The 26,891-nt window shown below is 36.6% G+C and overlaps 3 protein-coding genes across 9 annotated transcripts in view; 2 read left to right on the forward strand and 1 right to left on the reverse strand.

Moving 5' to 3' along the window:
- Positions 1 to 12,090, forward strand: part of LOC135205505 (uncharacterized) — an 88,236-nt gene extending 76,146 nt beyond the window's left edge. For 6 of the 7 annotated variants that reach the window (XM_064236232.1, XM_064236238.1, XM_064236233.1 and 3 more), the window contains one exon: positions 9,470 to 12,090. In XM_064236232.1, coding sequence (XP_064092302.1) covers positions 9,470 to 9,582 — 113 coding nt within the window. In that variant the 3' untranslated portion in view covers positions 9,583 to 12,090. The remainder of the gene's footprint in view (positions 1 to 9,469) is intronic. The other variant, XM_064236237.1, reaches the window with a different exon arrangement.
- A 6,164-nt stretch (positions 12,091 to 18,254) lies between these two features.
- On the forward strand, positions 18,255 to 19,829 carry LOC135203805 (uncharacterized). Its single transcript, XM_064233783.1, has one exon. The coding sequence runs from the start codon at positions 18,302 to 18,304 to the stop codon at positions 19,715 to 19,717; it is 1,416 nt and encodes a 471-aa protein (XP_064089853.1). The 5' UTR covers positions 18,255 to 18,301; the 3' UTR covers positions 19,718 to 19,829.
- Positions 19,830 to 25,287: 5,458 nt separating this feature from the next.
- LOC135202466 (uncharacterized) lies at positions 25,288 to 25,767 on the reverse strand. The gene has a single exon (XM_064231875.1). The coding sequence runs from the start codon at positions 25,765 to 25,767 to the stop codon at positions 25,288 to 25,290; it is 480 nt and encodes a 159-aa protein (XP_064087945.1).
- Positions 25,768 to 26,891: the final 1,124 nt, after the last annotated feature.

The following is a 26,891-nucleotide window of genomic DNA, read 5'->3' on the forward strand; positions in this document are numbered from 1 at the left end:
TTGACATATGTAGTGTGTAATTACGTATGTTCAATATAAAAAAATGAAGAATTCTTTTACCTGAAGGAATGGGAGGAGGTGATACTACTCGTATCAACTGATTTGGGCTCTGGAGAGGTGATACTCGTATCAACTGATGAGGGAACATCTACATCTGGAAAGAATGATAGGGTACATAAAATATATTATAAGGTGGATGTAATTGTAGCATATGTACACTTTTAATAAAATTTCTATTAGCAATTTATAAAACATTTTATACAAATTTGTTAAGGATTCCTTACCTGATGTATAGGGCGAGGCATCAAAACCATGGAAAGGCTCAGGGTCATCTGGGTCACTGTCACTATCAAAGGGGTCTGAAATGAAAAAAAAAAAAAATAATAAGGTTATGCAACATCAAACACATTGTACCACTATGTAAGTTAGTGTACGTATGTATGTAGGGTGTAAACAATTTCCAACATGAAAATGAGAAAAATGAAATTGCTTACCATGATTGTACAGGTGGGCGGGCTGATACAGAGGGTCCAGGTACAGGGGATCTGGAACTGTCACAGGTAGTACAGGGAGTATGGAACTGTCACAGGTAGTACAGGGGGGGATCTGGAACTGTCACCACTTCTGCAATAAAATTACAAATGATGAAAATTAATGAAGTTACAATTTACTCTTACATTTAGTTGTTACATTAAAAAATTAACACCAATTTATAAATGTACACTATGTTAAACAACATAAATTAGTAAAACAGTTCAGAATTCCTTACCAGGACTAGGAGTGGGAGGTGGTGGTACTGGAGACTTGTGAAAGAAAGTGTCAAGCCTGGACTGCACACTTCTCTTCGTCTGCTTCTCCTTCAGGGTCTCCTTGTAGAAAGTCACCAAAATCCATGATTCCTCTCTTGATTTTGTCAAACCTAGAAACGTTAGGGTCTTCTGCCTCAAAAGAGCCAAGGCTCTCTCCAGATGAGTAAACCCTCTGACAAGCCTTTCACAGTTAATGACCTGGGTTTTGGCTCTGGTGCCGCCTCCTCTTCCTCAATCATTTGTTTTTGTTCAAGTTCTAGTAAGTCCTCTGCCTTCAAAGAAGCCAAGCTCTCCCAGATGAGGAAAAAAACCCTCTGACAAGCCTTTCACAGTTAATGACCTAGGGTTTTGGCTCTGGTGCCGCATCTCTTCCTCAATCATTTGTGTTCAAGTTTCTAGAAGTCCTCTGCAGACAATTCCTCTCCATGGGAAGGCCAGCAGCTCTGTTACATCATCAGGTTCAAGATCTAGTTTCAGCCTCTTGCTTAGCCCTACGATCTTCCTCGTCACAGTCTCGACGTCTTCTGCCTGGTCAAAGCCTTCAAAACTGTGCACAAACTGTGGACACAGTTTCCTCCAGGCCCCATTTAAAGTGGTCGTCTTCACCTCGTCCAAGCACTTGCAATGTTCTTCACTGCATCTGCAATGTTGTAGCAATTCCAGAATTGCTTCAGTGTCAACTCCTTGTTAGCTTCTATGGCCCTCAAAGCAAAACGTATGGTCCTTCTAAGGTAGTAAGCCTTGAAATTAGCTATTACTCCCTGGTCCATTGGCTGTATCACGATGGTATTGGGTGGGAGGTACAACACTTCACATTAGGATGCATGTCGCTCAAATTTGAAGGTGACCAGGGGCATTGTCCAGGACTAAGAGGGCCTTAAAAGGCAGACCCTTCGAAGTCAAATACCGCTCCACTGCTGGCACGAAATGGTCATTGAACCAATCTTCGAAGACCATTAAGGTAACCCACGCCTTCTTGTTAGATTTCCAAATCACAGGGAGTTGACTCTTGAAAATGATGCCCTTGAAAGCCCTGGGATTCTCGGCCAAATACACCAGCAAGGGCTTCAGTTTCAAATCACCACACTTGCATTGGCCCCAAACAGCAAAGTCAGTCGCTCCTTTCCAGCTTTATGCCAGGTGCTGACTTCTCCTCCTTGGAAAGGTACGTTCGATTTGGCATTCTTTTCCAAAATAATCCAGTCTCATCCACATTAAAGACTTGGTCAGCCGTGTAACCACCATCCTTAATTATCTCAGCCAAACCACCTGGAAAACTTTCTGCTGCTTCGCTATCAGCACTAGCAGCTTCACCTTGCAGCTTCACATTATGCAAATTTGCACGAGCCTTAAAACGGTTAAACCAACCTCTACTCGCGGAAAATTCACCACCAGCACTGCCTTCGCCAAACTTTTTCACTACTGCCTCATGGCAGCGCTCTAGCCTTCTCCATGGATCACACTTAAGCTCACCGGAAACACGTCGCTGGTTTTCTGGTCCTGGCCAGACCAGATCATGAGCAATTTCTCCATTTCAACAATGCTCTGGCTACGTTGCTTCTCGGTTATTCACGTGACTCATCGGTGCAGCATCCTTAACATGCTTCAGAATACGTTCCTTTATCCTTCACAATGGTTACCACCGTGGTCCTGCTCAAGCCTAAAGAAACGGCCCTATTTCGGTGTTAGTTTTCTCCCTTCTCCGAACGCTTTATCACGTCATATTTTGACCTCCATCGTGATGACCTTCCTCTTCTTGGATGAAACTATCATCGAGGAAGTACTTTGGCGTTTAGGAGCCATTGTAAATTTGCGAAAATGGCAAGGAATTTCAGCAAGTCTCAGCACACAACCTAGTGAAATGCAGGCAGGCACGCGATTGAAGTGGCGTCCTTTCGTATTGTTACGCTTGGCGTCCTCGACCGTCCGAGGTCGTTGTTCGGTCAATTTACCATACAGTTTAATAGCGTTAATTAATTTATGCACCTCCGCTCCAAAAACTAGTTCTGCATATGAGGTATCGTTAAAAGCATAACAAAACGTCGTAACCTTGGAATTTGTGTTGTAATCTAACCAGAAACTTAGTTTTTTTAATTATGTACTGGAAACAAGCAATGATTTTTCATTATATTTGCGCTTTTGGACTGTTTTAAACTGCGCATCCCAAGCTAGTGTATTCATTGCGCCCGCAAACTAGTTCCGCATATGCGGCTCCCGTCACCTAAAAAAATTTCAAAAAAATATCAGAAAAAAAAAGTGTCAAAAATCTCATAACCTCAAAATTTTTGTTGTAATGTAACCAAAAACATATTTTTATTATGTACTGTGCTAAACTATAAAGGATTTTTATCATAGCATGCGTTTTTTAAAAGCGTCGTTAACTCGGAGCGTCGGAAGCGTCAGCGTCGTAACCTCGGAACAAGCGTCGTAACCCAGGACGGAATTTCCATTGAATATTTAAGAAAAAGCGTCGTAACCTCGGAACGTCGTTTAAGCCGGAACCGTCGTAAGCCGGGGACTGCCTGTATAATTATATAATTATAGTATAAAATTATAATATATATTATATAATATTATATATATATTATTATATATATATATATATATATATATATATATAATACTATATATTATTATATATATATATATATATATATATATATATATCTATGTATATATATGTATATATATACATATACTATATATATGTATATATATATATATATATAATATATATATATATATATATATATATATATATACACACACACATATACATATACATACATATAGATGATCAGTAGTCCCTCCCACAAGATTTTTCCAGTCTTAAACTAAGCCTGGTAAGCCTGCACATGATCTCTTATCCAGTGCAGTTGCACCTTAAATCTTTTAATGTATTCATGTACAGTATGTATGAACCTATTTTATGAATGGAATGATTGTGAATGACAATTGTACTTTTGTTGTGGGTTATTGTTTTGTTATTGGTAACTTTTAACCTGTTTGGCTTTCTTGTGATCATTTACTTATCCATGAATGTACTCCTATCATAATTTTATTCTGTGGGTAGTGATCAGCTATTGTCATCTAGATGCAACCAAACAACATGATCATCATCTCTGTGAAGAAGCTTTGATGGGCAGTACAAGTGTTATTAATACCATCAGTGTTATGAAAATGATATTTTTTTTTTTTTACATTCCCTCTGCTGTAAAAAATTTCAATCTTCATTTCACTTCATTTTGATAACCTGTGATCATGATTTTGTGTGATGCTGCATTTATATTTAATGCCAGTGGCACTGATCATCATTGCTTGCATGTTAATAGATGATGGTAACCTTCCCAATACTTTCATGATTAAAATATTTTGAGAGTGACAGTTTACTGGCTGAACAGCAAAGCAGGCCACCTTGTGATTTTCAAACACAAGGTCAGGATTGCAGTATTTCCATCATGTTGAGTAGTTAATCATATGGTAATACTGTAGTACTAGCATATCATTGATTATTGTAGAACCGTAGCAGTTACCAGTAATAATAACTGTTTCTTCCAGATAAGTTGGTTCTTGGACATTCCAGTGTCTGACTTATATGCAAATGGCACTTTGTTTAGTGGACATTTCAAATGTTGGATGTACTGTGAAATTAGTATAGTTTTATTACAAACTATACTGCCGATGAGTAATACAATAAGACATGAATTAAGATTCATGTATAGTTGAAATTTCATTGGTTCAGTGTCAAATACCCTTTCCAAAACTAATGTAGACAGCTTGTCAGCCACTAAAAGTATTTCAGTTGCTAATTACGGTAATTGTATGCTTATTTTCATGAATAACTCTTTCCCCTCAAATTACCATCTGTAAGTGCATTACTATCAGAAGCTTCCTATATTAATGTATTTTGGTTCAATGTCGAATAACCCTTGCCAAAACTATTGTAGGCAGCCTGTCAGCCACTAAAGTGTTTCAGTTGCCAATTAATTGTATGCTAATTTTCATGACAGTGGCGGATCTAGAATGATTTCATAGGGGCACTTCGGATTTTTTATATATTTATGTAACGTACTCACATATGGTATATAATATAGTACATAATTTATATGCACATAAATATCATATGCACTGAGAGAGATAGAGTGATTATAATTATAAAGATTGGTACATTGTTTCTAACAGCTGTAGCTTAAAAATACAAGCATTAAATACATGTATAACGAAAAAATCCAATTATATAATTTTATTTTCAGTGTTTCTATCAATATTGAACTTCTGTGTAGTGAGTACATATCAAATTTTAATTAGCCATGGGGGGTTGCCACGTGACCAGGTGGCCCCCACTTAAATCCACCACTGTTTCATGAATAACTTTCCCCTCAAATTACCATCTGTAAGTGCATTGCTATCAGAAGCTTCCTATATTAATGTATTCTGGAGACAATTAATGGTTATGGGAATAATGCCATCCATCTGTGTAGGGAAGAAGTCAGAGATGCCTTCTTGTGTAATGGTACGAGTGATTATGTATACCAGCAGCTATTTTTTATATTGCATTATTTGCAGGATATTTTGTAATTTTCACCAGGCAAAAAACTTAGGCACTGGCATCTTATAAAATTTTGTATACTATTACCTTAAAAAAAATCCTGTAAATCAAATTCCTATGAATAGCAAAATTTTTCTTAACGCCAGAGAGGAACTTATACCTTTAACATCATGTGCTCTAGCCTGCACAGACTCAATGACAGAACTATCAAGAGACAAATAAGCCTGCTTGATCGCCTCACGTATCCAGAAAGAAAAAAGAAATAGTGTTCTTGGAAACTTTAATCTTGGATTGACCTGTGCTAATAAAAAGTCTATGACACCCAAGTCTGAGATGTCAAGTTCTTTTAAGATAGCAACATAGGGCTCTGACAGGACACAACAAGAGCTCTTGTGGGTCATCGTTCACAAAGTCATTCAAAGATGGAATGGAAAAAGAGGCAAATCTATCGTCATGTACTGAGGGATTCTGGGTCTTGGCCACGAATTCTGGGACAAATTCAAAAGTCACATACCCCCAACCCCTGGGACCACCGAACAGTAAACTACTTTTCTGTTGAAGCGAGTTGCTAAGAGGTCCAACATAGGCCTCCCCCATTGCTGAAAAAGCCTGTCCGCCAAGACTTGATTCAGAGACCACTCTGTTCCCAGGACCTGGTTTCAATGACTCAGTTTGTCAGTGAAGTCTATCCTGTTGTTAAGACCAAAGGTTTGTTAGCTTTGAAAAATACAAATTGATTAAAATTTGTCATTTTTGCTTACCTGGCATGTATGCATACCCCATAACAGGCTTCATTTATGCCTTAGTAAATTACTTGATTCTTAAAAAGAATTGTAGGACCTCATGAAAATAAAAGAGATCACAAGGAAATTCCTTGTCAGTAGAATTTGTGTTGGATAGTGTTTTGCAAAATCAACAAATCCAAGTCTTTGGACTGTAGCTCATCAGTACGTACTTCCTATGATGTAATGCTGTATTAGTAAAGCAATTTCATCTTTCTTCCTTTGGCTGCTTCTGCTTCAGTGAAGCATTATGCAGTATCTGCTTTGTATGCTATTCCTTGCAGGTAATGACAGCTTCAGCTCTGTATCACTCATCATAGCGTCATAAAGTGTGACAGTTGCCGAGTATGATGCAATGTATAGATGAATGGAACTCATGTTTTACACATTGTGTTTTTTAAGTATTCCATGCCACAGGGATTAAGAACATTGAAGTTATGCTATTAATATGTTATGTTCAGCCAATAGTGAGCCTGGTGATATTCATTCGTCACTGGATAATAGAATCAGTGATAAATACCCATCAGGTAGAACACAGAAGCATGTGAAATACTCAATCTCACCATTTCTTTGTAGAAAGACATTATTGGGGCTCATGTTTGAGTTCTTTTTTTACCTTTTGCTAGTGATAGCGACAAATTAAGGTGTTTACACATTTCATCAGGTGTTTAATCCAGTACCTGAAATATAATAACAATATTGATATAGTAACAACAGTATTGTCGTCTATGTATGAATTTCATGTCCAATGTTGTGGAACTGTGGTCCTGACAGTCATATCACTTTATTAGTGGGAGAAGAGATTAGAATTTAAACTCATCTCTTTTCTAGTTTATAATATACTGTATACAGTAAATGGGGCTGTACATCATTACAAATTGCATGTCAGTTAGGTTAACATGTGCATTTCTTTAAATGGAAGAGTATGTTCATCTCAGTATCTACTTATTCAGTAATGGAAACAGTTTTGATAAGGACACCTGTTCACAGTGAGAATTTTCTTTTTGCTAACTATAATCCTTTAGTTTTTAATTCATACTACAGTATTGAGAGAGAGAAATACCACATTTGTACTATACTTGATCACTGTGATTGCCAAGTAGAAGCAGCACCACTCTCTGTTCACAACATTTTTAAGATAAAGTTTTTGTTAATATGATGGAAAAATATATTACAGTCCTTCAGTTGGTATATTATTAGTATATTATTATAAAAAATTAGATCACAGAGTCACATTTCCAGATGATATATCATAAGGCTTGCTAAGGGATTTGTTCTTAAAATGGAGTAGCAAAAACTGGAGCAAAATAAAGTCAACAGTTGTTCATTTATGAAAGAAAATTATTAAAGGAGTAGATCAAAATTAAGTGTTATAGGTTTATACAGTTTGGGCCAGATATTGCAAAGGACCTTGAAAACTGTCTATAGTTTGCCTACTTACAACCAAGCTTGGTTCTGAACATCCAGTTGTAAGCCAAAATGGATGGAAGTTGAACCTTAGAAAGTGGCCGACATACTGAGCAGGGCATAATATCAAACGCTATATAAAGTACCCACATAGTACTGTAATGTACAATCATATTTCAATCTTTTTACCATAATGTACTTCTACTGATATACATTTAAATCAGTTATGTAGAGCATATTATGTACGGGTAGACATTGAGTTACAACAAGGTTAGGTTCCTGCATACATGTTGGAAGTTGATTTTAACATAAATCTGTTTGCAATTCAGTGTACAGTACAGTTAATACTGTATGATGCTGCTGATTGAGCAAGGTATCTCAAAATTATTAGGCCTGAGTGACGAGAGAGTTTTGTTTGATTTCATGGTATAATATAAAAAATGGTGAAGATTTTAGCCGTAAAGATTTTTTAAAATTTTATGATATATATATTATTGATATATGCACTCTTTTGTTCTTATAATTCAAAATAGGTTTATAAAAAAATAGAGATAATTCTTTCTACTTGTGAAAGATAACAGAAGTACACAGTATCGTCACTAATGAACATGAATGTACCACAAAGGCAGGTTTTTCGTGGTATATGTTCAGCTAGCAAATTGTAAGATTTGAAGCAATGCCATAAAATCAAAGCAGTTAATAATAAGGGTAACATAAATTTAAAATTCACCTTATTAACATACTTCTGACGTAACAAGTTGACAGGGAAATTGAATAGTTTACTGGGGCATGCAACTCTGTATTTACATGGTGACCTATCAATGACTTAAAGTGAAGAAAAATAATTAAATTACTGTCAAATGCAGCACAACTCACATGTGGGGCATAGATTTGTATCACCTGTGAATACAGGATTAAGAAACAAACACTGCACACCAAATTTACTGATAACCAGCCAGCTACTGATGTTAGGATAAAAAAAAGTGAAAAATGAGTGTTAAAAATTGTGTTTTAGAGATAAGAAAAAAATTGCTGGCAGGAGTATTTATATGCAAACTGGTCATAGTTGTTGTACCTTTGGCTGCTTTATCAGCATCTTCATTTCCCTTAATCCCTATGTGGGAAGGAATTAAACATACTATTTTGGTTTTATACCAGCTTGATATAGTTTTTGGAATGAAGTATTCAAGTTTTGGAAAGATAAATGTTGGAGACAGTTTTGAAAGGCCTCCGAAACTTAAAGAATAACAGTGACAGTTGGAAATGACAACGTTCATCTGGTTGCATGCTTTTAACAATCGTACCTGCTGTTATATTGCAGGCATTTCTGTCGGGAAAACAGAAAGAGACTGTATATTGAAGGAAAGCCTTTATGTCTTGTGTATTTTACTGTGTTCTTGGTGATCCTTATGGTTATGTACATTAATGAAGAGTCAAACTGGGCTGCTTCAGATTTATACTTTAATACTGGAGTAAAATTTCAGATATACATTACTGAGATATGATTGAATATGTATCACAGACCAAAAATTTTTTTTTGTTTTTTTTTGTTTTTTTGTCACTTCATTGTATTTTATTGCATCTTATTGCTCCTTATTGCTCAGAGAGAGAGGCATTTTTCCTCTTTCAACTTCTATGGATTTATTTTTAGAGGATTTGAACATGCCATAGCAGATAATAAGCCCTTCAGTATGTTTTGGATTCAAGCTTTTTTAATGCTCTTTATGATCCTGATCTGTATGTACAAGGAATACCTAGATACTATAACCCACACCATAGACTAGAACCAGCGAATAGTACTAGGGGTAATGTAAATTTCAAAAAGCAGCATATAAACATACCTCTAATTTAAAAACAAAGTAAGCAAATATATAATGAAGATTTTTATTAGCTCTTATTACTTAAACATTTCCTTTTTCCAGGACAGAATAACATCGACTCCCATGCAGATAGATCCAATAGCCCTCAGATACAGAAGTCAAGCTGCAGCCCTCATATGGTGTCAACCCATGAGCTACAAGCCAAATGTTCTTAGGGTAATAAATGGTAGATCAAGTCTTCCCAAGATATCTCAGTGGATGAGTACCCCACACTTGTCACTTCCTCTTATCAAACACATTCTTTATATTTCTTCTTGGACGCCTTCAGCTAAATCTAGAGCATTACATAGCTTTTTCCTTTTTGACTGATGAAGTGAAGCTTGTTTACAAGACTATGGATTGACAAGTGTGAAGTATCCATACAAGAACAGAGAAAGCGCGGACCAAGTATACCTTCTGTAACAAAACTATTTCTTGGGTTTTGCTCTATTGTTTCAGTAAATGAATTAAACAACTGATTGGTGACATACTTGATGTATGTGTCCCTGTTTTGATATCTTCTGATATTTTCTGATGAGGATTGAGAGATTCTTTGTAAGATATAGATGTTTTCAAAAGATAGTACTGCATACTGTACTTCTGAAGATATCTGTAAATGGACTATATGTGCAGTATTTACTCAATGACCTTAAGGTTACTTTTCAAATGTAACTACAGTTATGAATTTCAAAATAAGGAAAATACTGTTTCATACTTAGCCATTTTGGCTTTTTGGACAGCAACAACTACTACATTAGCACATTTTGATTTTCTCAGAGAATTTTCTTTGCAATTGTACTATTTTGATCTACAGTGTGTGATATCTATTTGGATACCTTACATAATGAAAAGATATAATGAACACTAAAATGCAGGCATTGCTGTGGTAGAGTTTATTATAGTATTGAGCTACAACCTAGAATTTTTACATATAAGTATACTCCTGAGAATGTATACATGTAAATGTATTCCTGAGAATGTATACATGTAAATATATTCCCAAGCCCATAAGCAGTGCATTGTTAGATTTGTTTTGAAATGTGGTTCAAGTTGATAATTTATATTCTATATGTAGAGAGATATATTAGTTGTCTCCATGTTTCTGACAGGAAATTTATCCACGGTATTTCTGAGTAGACAGTGATTAAAACTGAAATGTGCTGTATTAGCTAAGGGTTGGGTGTTTATTTACTGGAATTGTGTGTGCATGCACTGCATTATGAAAAAAAGCATTCTGTATAGAGCCTATTACAGTTTTGTAAATATTTATATTTAGTATGTACATACAATATGCTCAGTGATAGTCTGCATTTTTGTGCTAATACATTGACTTCTGTGAAGTTAGCATGCATTTTGCATGTGAAGTTTGCCTACATTAAGATTTTAAATCGTTAGTGAGATTAAGGGACCTGTATTCAGTTTCACTACATTACAGTTTTCATTGAGCATCTATATCATTGCTATTCTCAGCAATGTAAGGCTCCCAGAATCCTTAGTACTTACATTTTACTGTAAATTACAGTATTTTAAGGATACTGAATAATTGAGCCTAAAAGCATGGAGAACTGTATTGTCCTCAGCCTTTTGGGATATTTCCCCCGTATGAATATGAAAATGGGATGTTTACTAAGGTGGATTTGCTGTTTGCAACCATCTCAGGAACACTTCTTGCAGCAGCAAACAACTAAAAAAGTGGTGGTTTTCGCAAGGTGTTTGTATTGTGACAACTGTGAAGCTAGCAATATATCCTAGAATGCCATAGAATGGAGGGTAGTATTATAGTAACCTCATGATTATGAAGGGAAAATCCACATTTACCTTCAAACCGATTGTGCTTTTGAAGTGAATTATTCCATGTATTTGCACATGGTATATTTACATGTAACCACGTTATTTTGTACTACTTGGAGGTACTAGGATTAAAAATCGAGTTCAGTAGGATATACATTTTATACCATATGCTTTTCTTTGCTAAATAGGAGAAGTACGTACATTATATTATAATAATTTAAATTGATAAAAGAAATTGCTAGAAATTGTCAAGAAAGGAGGATGGTTGTTGCAAGAATGGGTTATGTTTTAATAACCTGCCTGTTAACAGTAACGGAAAATGATTGAAATTTTATGTAGGCAACATTATCTGATTACTTTTATGTAATCTGCTGATTTAAGTTTGTGAAACTTGAAGTGGTTCAGAAGCTTTTTGTGGACTGGCAGTTTTAAGTTCCTTTTCCTTATATCCTGAAAGCCCAAAGATGATGTTATAATACATTTTATAGTGGAATCTCATTTTCAATATTTTTGTATTGTTACAATTATTTGTAATTGCAGAAATTACTCCAAAATTTTTTCTTTCTATATATAGTTAAGGAAATTTATCCCTTCACATTGTTTTGGATAAATGCATCTGGAAACATAGAGAAATATACAGCTCAGCTGTATAGTATGTGATTTATGTGAATTAGGAAATGCTTATTTAGTCCTACAATATTTTGATTTTGTATTAGAAGTGTGAAATTTTTACTTAATTTGGCATGATCATTTTTTCAAGTTAAACAGTAATTGGTGTTTCATACAGACAAATATTGCTTCATTGTTCAATTACATATAAGAAACCTTCAAAATTTAAAGCACCTTATCATGAAGGATATGATGGAATGGTAAATAAATGTATTTCAGTAAAATTGCCTTTTATGAATCCTATTACGAACTCCCCGTTTTTGTTAGAATATTGGATAAGTTTTTTATTCATAAACCTTAGGTGGTCTTGTTAAACCTTATCAATATATAAAGGTAGCAAGGCAAAGACCAGGAGGAAGGCTCAAAGGTCAGAGAGGAAAGACAAAGATGCAGATCTGAACCGGTTGGAAATTCAGACAAAACAGGAGAGAGCGAAGAACTCGTTATGTTTGTGACTCAATTGTAAACCCTCAACTTACTGGAAGCTTCAGGGTCCTATCCCAGTGTAAGTAACTTAGACCCTTTAGTCTTTTCTCATTTATCAGAAATTTACTTCCAGAAATTTGTTTTAAGGTGAACTGTCATCCAAGATTCAAAGGCATCAGCTTTACCCTTCACATCATGGCAGCTGTCAATCATCATAGGTGGTACAACGCAGATGAGAGTAAGGGCTTTGCAGGTTAAATAAATGTAGGAATCACTGGAAACCTAAATAAAGTTTTCCCACCAAGCCAGTCAGAGCATAAGTAAGTGTTCAAAAATAATCGTTACAGACTGTCTGAGGTGTCTATGGCAGAGTGGCAACAAAATGTCTGGCTAGATATTTTAGGGCAACTAGGAGGTAGATTGTGGAAAGTACCACTAACGAAAAACTTAAGTTAATACTGAAACACTGTAGTATTTAAGATCTTGTTGAGAGCCAGCCAGTGCAATTACATCCTAATGGTAAGAGTAGAGCTTGTGACACAACTAGCTTGAACTGGAAAAACATTTGGTCTGGCTTCAGTGTTAGGAATAGGAAGTAAATGTTTCATCTCACAGGTGTCAGTCTCCAAGTAAGTGATAAAATGACCTATTTCATTAGTTAACATTGAATGACTTTCCAGGTCCTAGCGCTGACATTTGGCCTAAATTTTATATACCTACCTGTATTCCCATTTCATTAACTCGATACCATGAAATGTTAGATAACTCAGCCTAGAAGAGTTTTTGTTCATAACAGAAGTGAATGAAGCAAATGAGTAAGAAAGTTTATGTGCTGTCAATGGAGCTTCTCAGTACACTGGTAGAAGATGAAGTGCATACATGATGAATGGAATAATGGTTTACTACTTTTTCTCTCCAGGCATTTGCATTGGTTTGTGGTTGGAAAAAGGATCATTTTTTAAAATCAGCAAGTTTTGAGATTGTGTTTGTCACATGGAAAAAATGGAAGGCATACTATGTTACATGAAAAGGTTCTATAGTTTGGAAGTTGGACAAAGGAAGAACAAAGAAGAGAAGTTCTACTAGATGGACAGGCAGAGATATTGGTACAGAAAATCTTAGACAGTCGAAAAATACTGGGGTGTGCCAAGTATAGGTAAGTGTCTAGGAGTCCGATATGTTGTTAAGCTTTTTCTAGAAATGTATGGAACAGCTAACATTATGGACTTTTTCGACACACAGCTTCATTCTTGATTAAGCTATGGAAAAATGAAAATGTGGACTATAGCAAGATCTGCTATTATTTTTATGATTTAAGAAAATCTGTATACTCTGGGTATTCAGTAGCTAATGCATACAAGTGAGGAATTTGCTTGTGTCCATTGAAAGCCCAAAGATTTCTTGTTGGAGAATGTTTTTGTACACACACTCTTGCTGGAACTACACTTTTCTTTTAGTTTTTAAGGAACTATCCCTCATACTGATCCTCTAAAATGTAGTGAGAAGGGAACCTATATACCAGGGTAAACATATCGACTTCAAAACGTTATGAAACTCAGGAGTTGCTACACGAGGTACTCCTATATTTCTTCTTGTTTAGAGAAATATGAAACTAGAATGAAGTCTCCATTCACTGAGGACTTTCAAGTTTGTGAACTTTATCCTGGGCACACTTGCCTAACATGATTGATTTCCAAACTTGCATAACAAATATGGAGATACGTTAGAAGTATCTCGGTAGCTGAAATATGTGGTAGGTAAAGTATATTACTTGAAAATATCATCAAACATAGTCAGGATGAGATTGTTCCTGAAGTGCTTCACTTTTAACAACTTAGGAAAAAGTGACACATGAATGAGGTTTTGGAATTGAAAAATTAAGGCAAAATTAATTTAATTATATATTTCTTTTGTATTTAAGTGGTATCATTTGGTTTATGGCCCTTAAAACATGCCTGATTTAAATTCAACTACACTTCCATAAAGGGAAAATGGGTGATGACCCTTTCGTCCTACCATCTTTCATATACAATAATTACATGTATCAACTGCTTCCATTCTTCCACCACCCATATCAACTTCCATTGCTCCACCTTCCTGGTTTCCATATATCAGCATAATAGCTGGACCCTAGTACGTTCTGGGATCCAGAAACCATTATCTCTGGCTTTCAGCCGTTATTTTGTGATGAGTTTGCTAGTCCTATGCCCTTCACCACAGTTGACTAATTAGGTATGTGATAACCCAGTTCAGTAGTTTGACCAAAACAAGCTTTAATAAATTTTATAAGGAAATTAACTTTCCCACATTTGGAGTCCATTTCGGGATTCTTGCAGGTATGGTGACACTACATGCAAGTAAACCGTTTTTCTCCGCAGAGGGAGACATATTCTTAGTGGGATTCGAACCATAGAAGGTATATAAGCCTTGCGGCCATTTTTAAAGGTCTGGTAACCCTAAATTGAACAGGGATTAGTGCAATTGTGATTTTTTTTTATCGTTAATGTTTAATGAGTAAGTTTTAGCGAATTTTCAGGGTTTAGTGAGTAAGAATTTAGTGCATGTTCATGAGTAAGTGTTTAGTGAATGTATAGTTTAGGGTTTAGTGAATGTTTACTGAGTTTTTACGGTTTAGTGAATGTTATTGAATGTTTACTGTGTACGTATTCAGTGAATGTTCAGTGAGTCTTTAGGGTTTTTGTGAATGTTTAGTGTAAGTATTCAGTGAATTAAGTCATTCTTTACGGTTTTAGTGAATGTTTAGTGTGTAAGTATTCAGTGAATGTTTAGTAATTCTTTAGCTTTTTTAATGCTAGTGAATGTTTAGTGTGCAAGTATTCAGTGAATGTTTAGTGATTCTTTGCGGTTTTAGTGAATGTTTAGTATGTAAGTATTCAGTGAATGTTTACTGTGTATGTATTTAGTGAATGTTTAGTGAGTGTTTAGGGTTTAGTGAATGTTTTGTGAATTTTGGTGTTTTGCAAATGTTTATCGCATAAGGGTTAGTGAATGTTAGTGTTTAGTAAATGTTTAGTGTGTTAGTATTCAATGAATGTTTAGTGTGTAAGTATTCAGTGAATGTTTAGTGAGTGTTTAGGTTTAGTTAATGTCTTGTGAATGTTTGTGTTTAGTGTGTAAGTGTTTATTGAGTGTTTAGTGAAAGTCTTGTGATTGCTAGTGTTTTGTGAATGTTTAGTGTGGGATGGTTATTCATTTTTTAGTGTTTAATTAGTGTTTAGGGATTTAATGAGCATTTAGGGTTTAGTGAGAATATAGTGGTTAAGGTTTAATGAGTGTTTAGTGAGTGCTTAGTGAATGTTTAGTGCATAGTGAGTAGTTAGTGAATGTTTAGTGTATAGTGAGTGCTTAGTGTTAAATTAATGTTTAGGATTAAGTGAGTGTTAAGTGAATGTTTAGTGAGTGCTTGAGGTATAGTGAGTTTAGCGTTTTATGAATGTTTAGTGTATGGCGAGTGCCTTGTGATTGTTTAGTGTTATTGAGTGTGAATGCTAAGTATGTGTGTTTAGTGAGTGTAAGTGTGAGTGCTTTGTGAGTGTAAGTGTATTGTTAATGTTAGTGTTTAGTGATTGGTACTTAGTGACTGTATGTAATTTACAAGAACCATTTATGCTTGGCACTGCTTAGATCCAAGAGCAGCTGCTTAGGCCTTGACCACAATGGTTTAAGTGCTTAGGCCAACCTGGTTTTGTACGGTAATTTTTCTCTGTGAAATTGGGTCCAGTAATAATAATAATAATAATAATAATAACAAGGAATGAAGGCATAAAGCTACCAGATGGGAACAACATCAAACACATAGATGATACGGGATACAAATACCTGGGAATAATGGAAGGAGGGGATATAAAACACCAAGAGATGAAGGACACGATCAGGAAAGAATATATGCAGAGACTCAAGGCGATACTCAAGTCAAAACTCAACGCCGGAAATATGATAAAAGCCATATAAACACATGGGCAGTGCCAGTAATCAGATACAGCGCAGGAATAGTGGAATGGACGAAGGCAGAACTTCGCAACATAGACCAGAAAACGAGGTAACATATGACAATACACAAAGCACTACACCCAAGAGCAAATACGGACAGACTATACATAACACGAAAGGAAGGAGGGAGGGGACTACTAAGCATAGAGGACTGAGTCAACATCGAGAACAGAGCACTGGGGCAATATGAAAACCAGTGAAGATGAGTGGCTCGAGAGTGCATGGGAAGGAGGACTGATGAAAGTAGACGAAGACTCGCAAATATACAGACAGGAGAATGACAAACAGAACAGAGGAATGGCACAACAAACCGATGCACGGACAATACATGAGACAGACTAAAGAACTAGCCAGCGAGGACACATGGCAAAGAACGATAGATGGAAATAACATCTCTCCCATATGTGGGAAGTGCAATACGAAAAATGAAACCATAAACCACATAGCATGCGAATGTCCGGCACTTGCACAGAACCAGCTCAAAAAGAGGCATGATTCAGTAGCAAAAGCTCTCCACCGGAGCCTGTGGAAGAAACACCAGCTACCTTGCAGTAATAAGTGGTACGAGCATCAACCTGAGGGAGTGATAGAAAACGACTATGGTATCAGAACAGATAGGGTGATAGTGCAAATAGACCAGACGTGACGTTGATTGACAAAATCAAGAAGAAAGTATCACTCATTGATGTCGCAATATCAAGGGACACCAGAGTTGAAGAGAAAGAAAGGGAAAAAATGGATAAGTATCAAGACCTGAAAACAGAAATAAGAAGGATATGGGATATGCCAGTGGAAATTATACCCATAAACATGGGAACATTAGGCACGACCCCAAGATCCCTGAAAAGGAATCTGGAAAAACCAGAGGCTGAAGTAGTTCCAGGACTCATGCAGAAGAGTGTGATCCTAGAAACGGCGAACATAGTAAGGAAAGTGATGGACTACTAAGGAGGCAGGATGCAACCCGGAACCCCACACTATAAATACCACCCAGTCGCAGGGCCGGATTTAGGGGGTGGGGGGCAAAGAGGGCACCTGCCCAGGTGCCTCCACATTTTAGGGGGCCTCAAAAAAAAGACCCAGGCTTAAATAATTTTTAATTTCAGTAAATATATAAGGAATAAAAGATTTTAGTCAGGAATAAAACAAAATTGTGGATATTTATGATTTATCTTTTTTCATCACGGAAAACTACAGTAAAACCAAAGTAAAAAACGTGATATTATTAGAAATTTAGGCTATGTTTATAGTTACCCCTAAAATTACCTCCTATCTATTTTAATCAGCGACACAAACATGTAAAAAGGACACACAATATCAATCGTAAATGCACACCAGCCATGTTCGAGCGAAAGAATCGAAATGGGGAAGTTGTGAAGCGTTCATGGCTCTGTTTCTCCCCAACAAATTGGAGAATCTACTGTTTTTTCTGTAAATTGATGGGTGCTACGAAATCGTAATTCACAGTTGATGGATTCTATGATTGGAAACTTGCTAGTAATCGACTTGTTGACCATGAACAATCCAAAGACCACCTTCAAGCAGTTTTGTCAGCAGCAACTCGTGCAGTGGGAGCTGGAAGCATAGACTCTAAATTTGAGTTGCAAGTGAATCAAATTGAACAATATTGGCGCAGTGTTATAAAGAGACTAGTGAGTGTGCTTAAATTTGCATGTGAACGCGGTCTAGCTCTTCGTGGCGATGATGAAAAAATTGGATCTCCTCATAATGGAAACGACTTAGGATTATTAGAACTTCTGGCTGAGTATGATGATTTCCTCAGGCAACACATCCAGAAACATGCAAATTGTGGCAGTGGTCATACAAATTATTTGTCTTCAACCATCTGTGAAGAACTAGTCAGCCTAATGGGTACTGAAGTTTTGAATGAAATCATTTCACGCATAAAATTGTCAAAATACTACTCAATTTCTCTTGATTCCACACCAGATGAAGGCCACGTTGATCAACTAAGTCTGATTTTCAGATACATGGAGCATGACACCCCCTGTAGAGAGATTTGTGAAGTTTTTGCCAAACCAAGGACATAAGGCTCAAGAAATGTTTGAAGGATTAAAAAAGTTTCTTGAAAATAATAACATTGACATTCAAAATTGTCGTGATCAGTCATGTGATAACGCCTCTGCTATGAGTGGGAGATATAATGGCCTGCAAGCCAAAGTGGCAGCTGAAAATCCTCATGCAGTTTGGATACCCTGTATTGGTCATTCACTGAACCTGGTTGGAAAAGCTGCAGCTGAATGTTGTCAGGAAGCTCTCACATTTTTCAGTTTTCTTGAGGCAGTTTATGTGTTTTTCACAGCTTCTACACATCGGTATGCAATCCTTACAGACCTACTGAAAACTGTTGAATCTGGTCCAGTATCGGTGCCAAAGAGGGTTTCTACAACACGATGGTCCTGTCGAGCAGATGCCGCGAAAGCACTTATTCAAGGATATCACCCAATCTGTGAAGCTCTTGCCAAAATAGCAAGTGATGAAAATGAGCTAGCCAAAGCACGGTATGAGGCCAATGGGCTCCATGACAAGATGCTCAAATTAGAGACTGCCATTTATGTTGTTTTTTGGCATGACATTCTTGGCCGAGTTGATGCTACAAGTAACACACTGCAAGACCCAAAACTTGATCTGAACACAGCAGTAGCAGTGTTGAAGTCCTTGGAATGTTTTGTACGTGAAAAGCGAGAGTGCTTTCATGTTATTGAGAAGAAGGGACAGAACTTATCTGGAACCGATGAATATTTTCCACCACGCATTCGTCACCGCAATGTGCGCCTGAATCCGTTGGATTATGGACGATCTGAGGAAGTAACTCTTTCTCACTCTGAAAAGTTTCGTGTTGATAATTTTCTTCCAGTAATTGATCAGTTTTTGAGTGCTCTTAATCAACGTTTGAAGGCCTACAAGAACACCTGTTCCCTTTTCGGTTTCTTATCTGGACTGGAATCACTGAGCTGTACTGAAATAGAAGCAGCTGCAGTAAAATTAGTTTGTGAATATAAAGATGATCTGGATCAATCACTTGGTGTTGAACTTGTACAGTTTGCAGCTTTTTTCACCCAGTTTCTGGATGATTATGTTAAGACTGATAGATTTGGGAAGGAACATTTCCTTTACAAATTGCTGCTAGACAAGAAAGTTGCAGATACTTTTCCTAATGTTGAGATAATGCTACGGATGTACTTGGTGATTATGGTCACAAATTGCTCTGGAGAGCGTTCATTCAGCAAAATGAAGTATATCAAAAACAGACTACGTACTACAATGCATCATGATCGACTCAGTCACCTGGCTTTAATGAGCATTGAGTATGACATCCTCAGAGACATTGACTTTGACATATTGATCACCAAATTTGCAAGGGCCAAGTCTCGTAAAGTGTCTGGTCTGTAAATACAGATACCGCTATAGTTTTTCTATTCTACGAAGAAACTTTGGTTTTGATTTAAAGATTGGCGGCACTGAGTATGGGTCATGCCTCCTAATCACCTTCGAAAAATGGTCAGTTTGTACAGTCAGGTGTGAAGAGTCCTGATGAGTGAAGGCAAACTAACATATATATGTAGATTTATAGTAATAAAACATATGCTATTTATTTGAAATTGCTTTTCATAATCTTTTTATACTCGAGTGTACAGAGTCAGGAGAGGTCATTTTGCACACGTGATTAAGATGACCAAAATTCATTAATGGCAGGACCGGCAATGATGATTTCCCGGTGGAGCTTACAACGCCCCCCAGTGAGGCTTGCTTCGCTCGCCACCCGCCTCAAGCAGGGTGGGCCTCCACACATAGATTGCCCAGGGGCCTCCACATGCCTAAATCCGGCCCAGTCGAATTGGAGGACTGTGATAGATAAAAAAAAATAATATTAATGGTGTTAATTATGATAAGATAATAATAATGGTAAAATAGATAAATAATAACAATAAAAGTAATATTAATAATAGTAGTAATAAAGTATAGCACTATGAACTGGACCGAGGCGTTTCAATATGGCCGCCCGAAGTCACACACTGGGCAGGGAAATCGCCACTCTAGTGATTGATGCTCTATGATTCGAACCCATATCAAAGGACCCTGCCTGTGTCTTACACCAAAAACTATGTGCGTGTGTACATAGTACGTGTCTGTGTGTGTGCGAGATATGTAATGTTTATTGTACACAAGTCAGAGCGTGTGTAGGGCGAATGTCCATGTTATGTTTACAAAAAAAAAAAAAAAATTGGCGCCGTTATAGTTTGTGGCCTACCTTTTTTTTATTTTGTTAAAGCATGTGGCCTACCCGGTTTCAATGTGTCCAACCTCAGTAAGAGTATATTTATAAATATAAGTAATAGGCAACTTACTTAAACTAATTATTTTCACATTTATTTATTTTAAAAAATTATCTGTAATTTACATAGGAATGATTCTGAAATTCTAAGATAAATGCCAAAATTTTAAAAGAAATTTAATTCAGTTTTCAATCATTAAAAATTTCTCTGATATCCTCAAGAATGCATATAAATAAGTCGGCACCAACTCACCTATGAAAATAGCCAGCAGTATTCATTAAGATGGCCTTGCAAGTGATGAATTGGGACTCGACGCTTTTTCCTTATAATGCAGAATTTGCTTTCCAGCCAAGATCTCAAAATTCTTTGGGTATGAGCACCCGTAGCTGGGTCAACGTAATGGTGCTGGTAGTTAACAGTCTTATGTTCAAATCCTAAATGCTGAAGTTGGCGATAAGCAGGCCACCTCCCTTTGGATTATTGGTATTAGAGTTTCAGCATTTCACTTCTCCACATAAAAGTACCTCACATCTCGTCCTTGAATAAACCCGGACACCCATGGCCCATCGATTCTCAGACCATGATTGCGATTGTTCTCAACAATTTCCTCTTCATCTTCCTCTTCTGTTGAATGATCTCCGTCTAACATGCGACCTCATCTATTTGTACTGGTGAAGGTTCAGTGCCCTTCATTTGATCCATTTTTCTAACCGAAACTTTTGCTGAGCAAACTTCACGGCAATAATTAAACCAATCAACTATTGTCGTTGGAGACCTTTGCACTGTCTGCACTTCCGTGTCAAGGGTCCACAGATACCATAATTTTGCACAACGAGAGGCAACTATTTAATTTGTTATTCAGATCTGTATATATGAAAAACTTCTTCCCAGTTCGAGTAGATTTGGTTGACTGGCATCCTTTTCGTTTGCATCTCCAAACCATTCTATCTTCTCCACGAGATTTATTGTTTGTTAGTCTCATGGGACCATCACATTTCTCACATGACTCCTGAACTTGTAGGATACCCTTCTCTCGTATATATAGCGTTGCACTTTTATCAATGGCAGCAATTGTTAAATAAGATTCTCTGAGCAACATCTGTGAAGGATTTAGTTTAATAAACTAAGTTGTTTTCTTCGTAAATAAATAAAAGTAGTTTTCTTTTTCGTAAAAAGGAAGTAGGAGAACCATAAACAAGCACGTACTAAACCAGGAATTCCCTAACTACCCGTTACTTTAACCACCTGTTACTAAACATGCTAAAACAGCATCCTTTATTTGTTACCAGCAGTTCTATAACTAACTACTACAGGGCAGATATTATACTTCCTTACAATATGCTTTTTAAGGTAGGCCACATATTATAATAGAGATATAATTTTGTAGGCCACATGCTATAACGATATATACTTAACATAATTTAGCATATATGTTTCTCCGCATCCCTTGACACATCTAGTTCATCCGTGCATAAAACTAGTACATTAGGATTTCAGGGAGTTTTTCCTAACTCTATCCCATTTATTTTAGTCTCTATTCACCACTAAAACGGAGTTCCTACGACTCATTTCCCCGAGTAACAATTTTATGTCTACGAGTAAACGTGTCGAGAAAATAGATTTAGGAAGATTGTGCCCCGCTTGTTTACACTGCATACGTAGATGAGTCACCTTCCTTCGAGGATTGTTACTTTATTTGTTGCTGTTGCCCTTTCTTCGTCGTCAAAAGCTTCCACATTATTATTTAAGGGCTGGTATTGGTGCTGGTATAGCTACCAGCACCAATACCAGCCCTTAAATCGAAGACGAACCCGGCCCCGAACTGAACTACGCCTACGGAATAATACCAGCACTGACGACGACCCCTGCTTGACCTGGACCTGATATCCTTTTCCAATAAAAGATTACCTTCAGCATTTATGATTTTTGAAAATTCCCAATATGAATATTGGTCAGTTACTCAGAAACATCGCTGAGCCTGAGAAGCGAATTGTAAGGAAAATAGAAAAAACAATATATAAAATCAACTCGCTTAATTCTGCCATTCTTTTTAACAGTATTTGCCTAAAAGAGGGTCTTCTACCAAAATACATATTATTATTATTTTTATTATTATTATTATTATTATTATTATTATTATTATTATTATTATTTATTATATTATTATTATTATTATTATGATTATTATTATTATCATTATTATTATTATTTATTATTATTATTATTATTATTATTATTATTATTATTATTAGCTAAAGTTGCACACACTAAAGTGTCTATTTCATTAAGTGAGTCATTTCGTCAACTCATAGATCCCTGGTATGGCCCACATATATGACTGTAACTATAGTTGCCTAGAACTCCAGACTCCAGAGAGGGGCGTTCCACTGTTTCTTTTCGGTGTTACATTACTAACAGTGTTTACGCTGTTGGTCCACCAATCTGTCTCTCTGTATTTAATGCAAGGTGACCTTACCATTCAAACAGGTATTATTCTCGTCTGTGTTGTATTGTGAGCTGTTCATCCACTGGAGTGATGATGACACATAATATGTTATTTAGTTTTTCATTCAATTCGAGCTGAAAAAAATTCGCAGCAGAACTACCGGTAAGTCTAATTCTGTGTCGTCAAAAAATTCTTTTACGCTTATATGGCTGCTTTCTCTTTCTAATAATCTGACTACATACTATAAAAAGAATAGTATTTATCTGATTTACATTAATGTATGTGGGGCCCTAGAAAACATGTAACTCTTCGTCCAGAAAAACTGTTCATTGGTTGATCAAAAGCCGAGTTCGTACTAAAATGAAAAGCAAGGAAAATGGTCGAGTAAAGGGGAAAAAATCCTATGGAAAACTCAAAGATTCGTGAAATGGCAGCGGCGGAACTAAGTCATTATGGGCCATAGTGCAAATTATTTGAGTGGGCCTCTATTATGAAAAGCAAAATTAATTACCATTTAATGATGATACTATAGTATAGATAGGAATAAAAACTACTACTACCTCTGCTAATACTACTACTATGATCAGCATTATCATTATCATTTATATTTTCATTATTTCTCTTACCTAAACATATTTACAAATATATTACGAAATCAATCTACTAAAACATTATGGTGGGGCCAGATGGGCCCCCAATCACAGTGGGCCCTGATGCATCGCACCTCCTGCACCCGCAGCAGTTCCACCACTGTGAAATGGAAAGGGAGTCAAATTCCAGGAGGACTGAGAGAGCTCTGTGTAAGCAGAGGTCAAAACTACCTTTGCTCATTCCATATAAAAATGACTTTGAGAAGAACAGTCACCAGCCAGACCACCAGATGAAATTAAACGTCTCGCGAATCCGTTGTTGTGAGTCATATAAACAAGTAAATTCTAGAACAGTGAAAAAAGTCACAGCATGGCGTAATATGAGAATAGTAGGCCTAGTGATGGGAAGATATGTATGTTGCTAAACTACCATACTCACTCTCCTATTTTACTATTGAACAAATAATCAAAATTCTATCTTATTCCTAAGTTGATTAGAACACAGAATATTTTATAACCGCCGTTTCTATTATACACTAAAATGGCGGCAGTCATAGACATAGAGAGCCTCTCTATAGCTATGGCGGCAATGGATTAGAACTGCCTATTTTGATTATGAAACAAAGAAAATCTAAAAATATTCGTACCTGAGTATCTTACTAGTTTTATCACAAGAGGTGCATTTAGTCATAAAAAATATATGAAAATACAGTAATTAGTATATATTTTTCAGTGAAAAATACTGCGAATAGGCGAATTTACATGTTCCATAGAGAAATCTGTGGATTGATGAGTCCGTGAATCCGGAACAGCGAGTTGGTCATCACCTCCAACAGATAAAAAGAAGAATCGAGGAGCCAGCTTTCAGAGCTATGTTCATAACTAATCAGATGGGTTGAAATCAGTGAGATCCACCTTAGGATTGGACATACTAGATTAATCCATAATTTTATTTTGGAAGAAACCAGAGCTTCAGTGTGCTTGCTGTGAAAATCCACTGACTGATGAGCACATTCTGGTGGAATGTTCCTTCTATGACCGTATAGGGAGGAAATACCATAGAAGTGATAAGATTATATCAGCAACTTAAAGAGACAATGTAGATGTACCTACATTACCTTATTTATCTATTGTTTTAGAGTATTTATGCTCTGGCAGAGAAAAACCTTAAATCTCTTTGAGGCGGCCTTCAGGAAATTTAAATAAAAAAGGGCTGAGTAACAGAGATAGGTCTCAGCACTCGGCTTTATGACCTAAACAAATACATCCATACATGCATACATAAGGGTGAGGTAGGGGATACCGACCTATTGGTAGAAAAAATTGCCTAAAAAATCCATTTTGTACCTGAGAGAGTGCACGCTGTGCCTAAAACAAACTGCACAACATGCCCCCCCCCCCCCCCATGGTATACTCATAAATCCTTAAGTGTCATATTTTGCACTATAGAAATTTTCGGGACCTCAGTCGGTGCTCCGAAAATGTGGGAAAACACCGATCAGGGGGTGGGGGAACCCTCCAAAACCAAATTTCCTGTTTTTAGCATAATGATAGTGATGATCAGGCTTCCAAGAGGTAGTAGGCTAAATCAGAAAAGCACTGATATTGCATCATCCTCTTTTTCTTCTTCTTCCCAGCTTTGACCCATTTTTATGTGGGGTTGCCGTTGTGAATGAGTCGTCTCCATCGATTTCTGTCCTGTTCATCGTTCTCGTCAATACCTGTTAATAACAAATCTTTCCCTACACAATCACGCCATCTCTTTCTTGGCCTTCCCTTCTTCCTTCTACCCAGCACTTCCATTTCCTTCGTATGTCTTCCAACATTATGTTCCTCTCTCTGTAATAGGTGTCCATACCATCGAAGCCTTTCCTTATGTATTTTCTTTGATATTTCAACTACCTTTGTCGATCCTCTTATATACTCATTGCTAATCCTCTCTTCCCTTGTTACTCTCGACATCCATCTCAACATTCTAATTTCTGCTTCACCCATCTTCATCTCCTCTGTTTCCCTCATACTTGCTGTTTCTGTTCCATATAACATGGATGGTCTGACCACCATCCTGTGAAACTTTCCTTTTAATTTCAGAGGAACCTTCTTGTCACAGAGGACCCCTGATGCAGACATCCAGTTATTCCATCCTGTCTGAATTCGATGTCTCACCTTTTAATCTATGCTTCCATTATCCTCTAATGTGGATCCCAAGTACTTGAACTTCTGTACTCTCTTTATTTCTTCTCCATCCAATCTTATGCTATTTGCACCATCCTCAGTAATAATGGAACATATATATTCGTTTTTTTATCTGCTTATTCTCATTCCTTTCCTCAAGTGCTGCTCTCCACCTCTCTAACCTCCCCTCCAACTGGGGGGAGGTGGAGGGCGGGGGGTGGGGGGGGGGGGGGGGCGCCGGGCAAGCCAGCCTCACGGGTGACGGTCCCAAACCCGGATAAATAGGGAGGGTTGGTGACAGGAAGGGCATCCGACCGGAAAAACCCACGCCAGAACTAATGAAATGAGTATTGATATATATATATATATATATATATATATATATATAATATAGATATATAGATATATAAAGAAGGATCCACAGTGATATCCTTGTTTATCCAGATGAAATATATTTATCTGGATAAACAAGGATATTATTGTGGATCCTTCTATTGATTTCTTAGAAGCACGACACGGTGTTTATTTATGATATATATATATAATATATATATATATGATATATATATATATATAATATATATATATATATATATCAATTAAACCACAGATGAAGTAATAACATGGTGGGGTAATCATATTTGTAAACAGTGCTACTTGACCTAAGTCCAAATGAAGTTTGTCGCTCCTCCCCCTGGCACCTGTTAGATGTGGTTCTTTAATTTCCATCGATTTTGGATGTTTTAGATCTTTTTATTTTAGCGTTCCCCTCGCCATATATATCGTCATTTTTTCCACTATGTATCAGTCCTTCGTTATTGACTTAGACATATAGTCGAAACCGGTCCAGGCCTACATCTTGTATGTTATTTCTTCACCAGTGGTTAATTGATTTCTAGAAATCACCCTTCATTGTAATTATCATCATACACGCGCGCGCGCACACACACACACACACACACACACACACACACACACACACATATATATGTATATATATATATATATATATAATATATATATATATATATATATATATATATATATATATATGTGTGTGTGTGTGTGTGTGCATAAGA

The sequence above is a fragment of the Macrobrachium nipponense genome, chromosome 24, assembly GCF_015104395.2.
Source record: "Macrobrachium nipponense isolate FS-2020 chromosome 24, ASM1510439v2, whole genome shotgun sequence".
Taxonomy (NCBI): domain Eukaryota; kingdom Metazoa; phylum Arthropoda; class Malacostraca; order Decapoda; family Palaemonidae; genus Macrobrachium; species Macrobrachium nipponense.